At 37.3% G+C, this 9,154-nt stretch overlaps 1 protein-coding gene across 1 annotated transcript; it reads left to right on the top strand.

Annotated features, from left to right (window-relative positions):
- The first annotated feature begins 65 nt into the window (after positions 1 to 65).
- rilp (Rab interacting lysosomal protein) lies at positions 66 to 9,072 on the top strand. The gene is made up of 8 exons (XM_063016443.1): positions 66 to 670; positions 1,970 to 2,093; positions 3,485 to 3,606; positions 3,735 to 3,929; positions 4,145 to 4,305; positions 4,703 to 4,825; positions 4,911 to 5,006; positions 6,173 to 9,072. Exons 1-8 carry the CDS (start codon positions 326 to 328, stop codon positions 6,276 to 6,278), a joined length of 1,272 nt encoding a protein of 423 aa, XP_062872513.1. The 5' UTR covers positions 66 to 325; the 3' UTR covers positions 6,279 to 9,072.
- The last annotated feature ends 82 nt before the right edge of the window (positions 9,073 to 9,154 follow it).

The following is a 9,154-nucleotide window of genomic DNA, read 5'->3' as shown; positions in this document are numbered from 1 at the left end:
TTGCGGATGTTTGCAGCTGCACAATGTGGATTTCTGCTTTATGCTGAACTAGTGCATTAGGTATAAGCCACAGATCGCATGTTACTACGTGTTATAACGTGTCAGTAGAACAGATTATGTAGGCTGTACTCATACATATCGCAGTGTATGGTATGTGTACCTTTGAGATAATGCGTTTTATTACCACTTGAGTGGGTAAACGTAGTTTAGTTTAAACTGAAACCAAGAAGTACTTTTCACACACTGAGTGAATGGCAGCTAGAAACATGTCGGACTGACAGTCAGCTTATGTACAGAAGATTTAAGTGCTCGTTTTGACTCAGCGATGGATACTGTGGAACAAAATCAAGAAGTCAAGAAGTTAGAAACGACAAACGAGTGTTTTGAAAAGACGTTTTCTGTTCTGACTGTGGACGATGTTTACAACATTGCCAAGCTTATCGGCTCTGAAGTAGAAAAGCTGATAGACGGTTATGGAAAAGCTAGTGTGGAGAGTCTGGTGCCCAAAATTGTGAAAGTCCTGGAGCTGCTGGAGAGCTTTGCTGCTAGAAATCACACCCAAAAATCTAAAGAAGAGGATCTGCTCAGGGCTTTTGAAACACTACAGCTACAGCAACAGAAAATACGAAGTGCGAAGGACGACGAGGGCAACAACAACACCGACATTCGGGTAAAACACACATACTGTCAACATAAAAAAACTGTAACGTTATACGCCGTTTATAACATAATAATGCTTACATTGATGTTACATTGTGACACCTACGTACATTGTAACTGTAAGTACACTGTAAGATTAATTTCAAATCGCACCCTGCACCCTATACAAGTGCACTTTGTAGCGCTGGTCAAATCGGCTTTATTCAGTCTTTGTAGTGGTCTATGTTTACCGTCCCTTGCCAATTGGATACAGCCTAGTGAACCAGTTTTAGCCACTTGGTACTGTATAGTAATGTCAGTGTTATTTTGTGAACATAAACGTCAATCATATAAATCAACATTAATTCAGTTAAATGTACAATTATATAGTTGAACTGTACAAAAGTGTTGATTCAACACTGGAAACTTTGCTGTGCATCTAGGCTGTGTTGGTCATGACCTCCTACAGCTACAGAGCATGCGCAAAAGTCCATCCAGGCTCTCCATTTCAGAGCTGGCACATGATATTCCACATAAAGGCATTTTCAGTATTACAAATGTGACATTTAAACTAATGATCTGTAACGTGTCTTCATGCCAGGACACGTTTGTCCCCAGTGAGAAAGTGTACCAGTGTACCAGGTTTGCCAGGTCTTAATGACAAAAACAGCACAGCTGGCAAACAAACTGGCTTAACCTGTGCTGTTGCAATATTTACTATTTCAAATCATTAACAATACTGTGACTGAATGATTGGAGCTCATGTTGTTTGTCCATTTTTTTTATTTCATGCTTTATTTTGGGTTATAATTTGTGCATTCAGCCGGGCCAAATTATATATACAACAACCTAGATTATTAATTTGGTTGTGTAAAAAGGGCTTTAGTGCCATTTGACTGTGATCTGGCCTCCTAATTACTGGTTAGACTTTATAATATATCTAGTTTACCTGCACATATCAGACAAAGACACAAATAGTTCATTGTTAAAGTGAGGAAAGACTTACAGTATATACATCTCAAAAAGTGCATAATAATTAGAATTATTGAATCATAGACTGTCTTTATAATCTTTTAATTACTAAGACTGCCATGCCATGCCACTTAATAGTTCTTTTGTTCTTATAGGATACCACCCGTACTTTATATTGATATGGACTATTTAAACTGTATTTGGTCCCTGACAGCCATCGCATATGTAGTTTGGATGATTGTTTTCTGTTTTTGACCTGCTTTTAAAATACAGAATATAAAACCTGTCCACCTGCATGTATTGTTAACAGTATGTATGTACCCCGCATTGACCAACTAATGGTTGTGTGTTGCATCAGGACTGGCAACAGAAAGAGCAAAAATGGAGGCTGAAAGTAGAGACACTGCAGACTGAGGTGCGGAAGCTGCAGGATGAGAATCAGGAGCTTCTGGGTCGCCTGCAGAGCTCAATCTCTAAAGAAGGTACAGTGTAAACATCTACACAGCTCAAAATACACATAGCACACATACACATTAAGATTATAAGTAAATTATTTATCAGAACAATCAAATTTTTATTGTTGTGACTAATTGTCTGTGGTTTACTTTGTAGTCAACAGTACTAGAAAAACATAATTTATTAGCTTATTTTGCTGAGTGTATCTTTCTGGTCATGATCACGTAGGATCCAGCACCCAATGGAAACACTGTGCGCAAGGCAGTAATACACCCTGAACAGGATGTTGATTGCAGGGCAACACACGTTAACAAATTCAGAACTCTTCCATATTAATTGGTTGGTAGTAATGTAGGTTGTTTTTGTTTCCTGCATGTGTGTATGCTGCAGGCACTTTTATTTTCACTGTGTAATTTTAATCTTCAGTGTTTACTATCGTTGTTGTAAACAACTGGTGGCCTTAATTTCATTTGGTAACAATAAAGTATCTGCCTGTCTGCCTTCCTGCTTATTACACAGGTATAACATCCTATCATGTTTACAGATTAGCTTTTGTGGTACATGTTCTGACGTTATTCACAAAACAAATGTGTAGTTGTACCTTTGAATATACTACTTTACAAAGATTCAAAAGTCACAAAACAGCATGATGACTTTTTTTTATAAATATTTTTAAATCTGGTAAAAAAAAATTCATTGTGTACTTCTTTTCTAAGAATGCTTTCTAGAGAACTAGTAATTCAGTCATTAGTTTTGTCTTGATTTCATCATAAAATATCACTTAAACAGGATATTTTATGATATATAAAAAGGGTGTTTTAAAAATGTTCTACCTAATCCAAATGTGGATCGGCTAAGCCATGTTTGATGACTAATGTTTCCCTCCCTGGTTTTGCAGTTGAGCCTCTTAAATGATGTCATTCAGTGTAGTAAGAATGTCAGATGCAGACTTGTTTTATTTGGCTAGGACACTGTGTTTTATTGTGACATCTGTAAAATGTGAATTGATATAATTAAACTTATCAGAATGTTGTAACGATCTGGCATATAAGGCAATAAATGAAAATATGTCATTTAAATAATCTTTTTAAATAATCATGGCATGTGTATTGTTGCCTGTGTGTTTCTGTAAGAAGACCTGAAGTTTTTTTTGGAAAAAAAAGTTTTAATAACCACTCCTGGAAGTATATGAAGTTGTTCGATGTTGTACAGTGGAATTACTTCAGTAACATGCCATGAAAGATGAGAATGATGACATATTTAGCTACATTTACTGCAAGTGATCATGACAAAACTATTCCATTAGGTTAGAATACATTTTGTGTGCGAGTTTTAATATAGTGTATTGAATCCTTTATTTTATGTACTTAGTTACCCAGGTACTCTTCTCCTGTTAACCATATCCCAATCCTTTCAGACCGTACGCAGCGTCAGGAGAGAGAGGTGATGCTCAAACTTAAAGAGGTGGTGGACAAACAGCGTGACGAAATCAGAGCTAAAGTACTAGAGACATCCCAAATGTCCAAAGAGGTGGAAGCGGTATGACTAAATCCATATGTATTTAGTGTAGTTAATTTAGATGGCTTTTTCTTCAATAGCTAATATATGCTTTACATAAATATGTATTTTTATTAAAGTGTCATGTATTTTTTGTGTTTGCTCTGCAGCTTCAGGAGCAGCTGGATCGCTTTATGAAGATGAATGGTGAGTTAAGGAATAAACAGAGCATGTTGCAGGCTCAACTAAAGAGCACGGTGGAGAGAAGAGCAGATCTGGAGGCCGACCTGTGTGAGAAACAGAAAGAAATAGAACAACTCACAAAACAGCTGGAGCAGTCCAGCCCTAACTCAGCTGCTAGCACGGTATGAACTTGTTTACTGATAGTGTTTTCTAAGAGTTTGCCTTTTTTATATTAATCCACATTATATAAATTGCACAATCATTCATAAATTCATAATGTCTTTTTTTGCTTGTCACCCCTTTTACATATAAGCTCACATGTAGGTGAATAACCACAGAAGCTCCAGTGTAACACTGGATAGAAATTCTTACAGACGTCTGTTCTTTTCTCCTGTAGAACAGTCCAGCCATTGACCTCACTGATAAGATGATCATTGACCTGAAAGACCCAAATCGTCCCTGTTTTACCAAGCAGGAGGTGCGAGACATGCTGTATGAAAGGAATGAACTTAAGGCCAATTTATTCCTGGTGCAGGAAGAGTTGGCTTACTATCAGAGGTGAGAGAGGCCCAGCATCACAGGATTTGTATGGATTATAAACTTCCGAATGCAAAGATTGGTAAAGTGTTTTTGGGCCAGGGCTTTAAGTATAATGTGTTATTTGTCAAGAGAGTTAGTGCTACATGGTAAAACGCAATCTTTAATAGGTAATTTTAGGTAACTGGGTCACCACTCACTGGGACAGAATGTCTGGGTAAAACTTTAATGTTAGTTAGATGTCTTTAGATCTAAAGCTGACTTGCCAACATATTGAACTGGATGCATCTAAATAAGAAGAAAATAGATCATTCTTAAAAAACCTTTTTTTAATTGTGCATGCATGCCAAGCTTCATGTCCATCTTTTTATAATTATTCTCACATCAGTTTTGGACCCTGTTTTCTCTTGTGTTTTAGGGAGATCCTGAATGATGAAAGATGCCCAGGCTTTTTACTGGAAGCAGTACGTGCTGCTATAAGGAAACAGAGGACAGTCATTAAAGCCAAAATGCTCGGCATTCCAGAGGATGAATGCAGCAGGTAAAACTGAACTAAATATAAGCGGCCTTCAGTAATAGTGTCACAGCTACAGTAATTAGTTGACATTTTTCTGTTTGTGTTGCAGCGATGAAGAGAAGGGTCCTTTGTTCGAGCAATCGACTGAGGAAAATAACTCAGACTGCACTGACAGTAAACCTCCAGAATCCCGCATCAGATATTTGTGAGTGCTTTATATCCACGTCATTATAGAGCATACAGCAATGACCTTTTCATACCAGGACGCTGTAGCAATACATAGAAGAACTTTAGGACATTCAAGCATGTTTAATAAGTGTCTAATAACTACAGGAATAGAACATACTAGTGACAAAACCTGAAAGTTACTAAGAAGCACTGTTTAAAGCACTATTTGAAAGGAGCGCTGTACCCATAGCACATGACCTGTATGGCATGTTGTACTGAATACTATTATTAAATTGTATGCAGCAAAATGAGTAATTCCTTTGCGCTTAAGTAGTCTGGTACTAAAAGTACATCAGGTCTACACAAGTCTCTCAGTCTTCTTTGTGAACACATGCTGTATCAACTAATCGAAAACAGTGTAAAAAGACATAAAATATAATATAGTTTTTATTTGTATCAATGTCCTTTATTTACCCTAGCAGATCTACATACCACTAGCACCACCTCCACACTGATCGAGGAGAGCCTTAAACTATCACATGCCCCCTCAGCACGCGTGCAATTGCCAGCCGCTTGGTGTCAGTGCTGGTGCCAGAGCTATATCATATGATACAGCCAAAATTACAAGGATACCCGACCATAAGCTTGTTGGACATACCATTCCAAAACCATAGGCATTTATTTGCAGTTGCCCCCCTTTTTGTGCATATACCAGCCATCATTTCTCAAAAAAGACTTTTCACTAGATTTTGGGGTCTGTTTGTGGGAATTTGGGCCCATTTAGTAAAGAGAACTGATGTTGGACAAATTCTCTTCAAAGGTGTTTAGTAAGGTTTAGATTAGAGCTTTGTGCAAGTCACTGGAGTTTTTCTAGGGAAATTAACTAAAATTAAAATAAAGTCGAAAGCCTATCATTTACTTTATTAAATTGTTAAATTAAACTGTTGTTAGTTAAAGGCATAAAACAGCTAAACTTGATGAAGATGGGTGTTCACATACTTTCGGCTATGCAGAGTTTCTTTCCCGAATTTCTCAGATGAACTGTAGGTCATTTCCTCTGACCGATGGACTCTTATCTTATAGTGACAGTATGAAAAATCAGATTTTAAACTATTGTTTGTACTTGGAGGAAATTTCTCCCAATTTTTCTGCCTCTATCACTGATCAGAGATGTGTGTCCTTTCTCACTGCTTGTTCTTTTAGATTCGGTTTCCTGAGCCGTGGGGGCAGTGCTAAGAGTCCGAGTCAACAGGCCTGCAGTTCTACATGGGAAATCATCAATCCTGGTGAGCACGAACCACTGGAGTAATCTGGGCTGAGAAATTCTCCCTGAGAACTGGAAGTAACCATCTCGTCTTCCCCATTCATCACATTCAAAGAACTTGAACATGTCCTGGAAGATGCATGCTTTCATTTTTGCTTAATCAGAAGCGCTTCAGAAGGAAACCCAAAATGTACAGCCTGGAGCATTTACAGGTTATTATTCGAACAGCACATTGTTTTTGGCTACCCATCAAACAAGGGAGGTATATACATTTAGGGATAAAAAGCCCAAAATGTAAAAATATGCAAATGTTCTAGCACATGACAAAAGCAATGAGGATGTTGTGGTTTTCAGTGTAAAACATACAGGATGTTCTGGTGGCGCAGCAGTCTATAAGCTAGTCCATCACCATGGAGCTTCCAATCTTCGAGGTTGCAGCCCCATCCAATGCTACTGTAAACACAGTTGGCTGGGTCTGAGGGAGGGAACATTGGATAAGGTTTCCATTTATTGCAACTGCAGTAGGGACTTCTGGTGTCTGGTGAAGTTGCCAGCATGAGGTGTGGACTTCTGCCACTGGTCAATGTGCAGATGCGGCTGATGGCTTTACATGTGTGCATGGATGTTAAGTTTATCTAATGTGGGCTGCATAAATGCCTCAAATGCCTTTTCTATGCACTTATTCCAATTTCGCACAGAAGCAGATTTAAACTTCGCCCATACCCGTTAACTTGCCCAATCATTGGGAGTTTCAACTTAAAACTGGGAATCTTTCAGTGGAACCTTCTTCCCTTGCTATAAGATCTATGTACTATGTTTGACCATGTGCTTTGATTTTAGTTTCAAGTCATATAAGATATTAAAAAACCCAGATAATCTTTTTTTTTCCATTTCCCATCTACAGTATATCCCAATGTAGGTATTTCCATATAGCAGTTCCTCTGCTGCCTGCACACCCTTGTGCTGGTTGAGAAGTGCTTCTCATAGAGAGCCATACCATGTACAAAGAGTCACGCTATACTTTATGTGAAGCCCCCATTTGTGCATTTCTACCAGGCTTAGTAGCTGCATTTTTGCAGCTGCAAAAAAGAGGTACCCCATCCTACCTACCCTCCTTCAGACACAGACAGTTATGCCTGTTGGACACTCCCAGTGGTGTTGGGCTAGAGTATTAGCTGCAACATCAGAGCACCTCATAATACAATTACTTTTTTATTTGAAGAAGTTGTGATTACAAAAGTATTCTATAGATTGTATTCAAAATTTAAACTTTTAAGAAGGGTTTTTTATTGTGTGACCCCTTTCATGTGGTGCAAATTATTTGGAGACTTGTGTGTTTGTTAAGGAATTCTATCTCTGTAGGTTACAAGGTGAACTCCAGCAGCATTTTTGTCTGCAACCATATTATCATAGGATGTCATTTACCAAGAGATTTTATCATGTTTTGACTTGTTAGCAGTACAAATAATGGTGGCATAAGGGCATTTGGTGGAGTATGTATCATGTAACAAGCAGAGGAATGTAAACAAGGCAGCCTGGCTATATGTTTTTAGATGGTGTTTTTATACACTTGAACCTTAAGTATATTTTACTATTTACAATTTTCTTAAATTATTGAAGAATTGTTTTATGTGCATTTAGGCACACAACAATTAGCACTTACCTTTCCAGCTGCCTAAATTAAAATACTAAATAGCTAGTCACTCGACCATTAACTTGTTGGACATCCCATTCCAAAACTATATTCATTAATATGGAGTCCCCCTTACCCCCTTTGTTGCCGTACTCTTTTTTTCCCCACAAGAGTGTCTGTAGGAATTTGTATCTTTCAGTTAAAGTAACATTAGTGAAGTCACCCAATGTTGTTGAAATCAGAGTACCTGGAGGAAACCCACTGACACGTGCTCATACACAGTTACCAGAGGTGAATTTTAACACATTACCATACCCCCGGCATCCTAATTTACCAAACTGTTTTGTAGGATTTGCATTTCTATTTGCTTTGGGAAGCTGCATTTTGCTTCAGTCACAACCTTGAGCTCTATTTTTTATAAAATGTTGGACTGGTACTTACACACAATCACCTTTGTTATGAGAATATGTCTGGTTTGTGACATAACGAGGGCATTTAAAATTCTATATATGAAACTGAAATTGTTCCAGCATTTGTCTGTGGACTAAACCTAGTGTATTAGAAAACTGATGTTGTGTTTTTGTAAAAAAATATATATTTTAGTATTAATTTTAAAGCTCAGTATGCCAGCATGCATTGTTTTAACGCTCAGGATAATCACACTGAGGCATGTTTCTGCCACTAGAGGGCGGTACAGTGTTACAGTGGTTAGTATTTTGTCCATTTGTTTAGTCGTTTTATTAGGTTAATAACAGTTTGTTTTAGCATGCCTTGTAAGTCTGACACATTTTAAAAAACCTTAATTTTGTAAAGTTTATTTTTGTATATAGTGTAATCATAACACTATGAAAAAAAGCGTTGCTAATTCAACATGAAACTGTAAATGCTTAAGTGCTAAATTTTCGATAGGAAACAATCCTTTATACGACTACGACTTTCATGTGAAATGCGATTCTTCTGAAAATGTTAATAATTTTTTTACCACATTTACCAGATTTTGAAGTTCAATGATAAAAATAAGCATGACTTCTCTCTGAATGTGTTTTCAAAAATAATGGCATGGTAGCTATGTACCTCTGCCCTGTCTACTGTACTTCAACCTACTGCAGCACTTACTGTTTGTTCTGAGTAAAAGCAATAAAGTTAAAATGTATTTTTATACATACAATATGAATTTAAGCTTAAATTAAAGCCATCTTTGTGAAATATGTTTGTTTTTCATATGTATATTTCAGTGTTTGAGTATGAGTGTGATTCATGTTGTCATCTGGAACCACACACACACACA

This window comes from Trichomycterus rosablanca, chromosome 20, assembly GCF_030014385.1.
Source record: "Trichomycterus rosablanca isolate fTriRos1 chromosome 20, fTriRos1.hap1, whole genome shotgun sequence".
In the NCBI taxonomy this organism is placed as follows: domain Eukaryota; kingdom Metazoa; phylum Chordata; class Actinopteri; order Siluriformes; family Trichomycteridae; genus Trichomycterus; species Trichomycterus rosablanca.
Note: the sequence above shows the minus strand (reverse complement) of the source record. Positions and strands in the feature narration are given on the sequence as shown.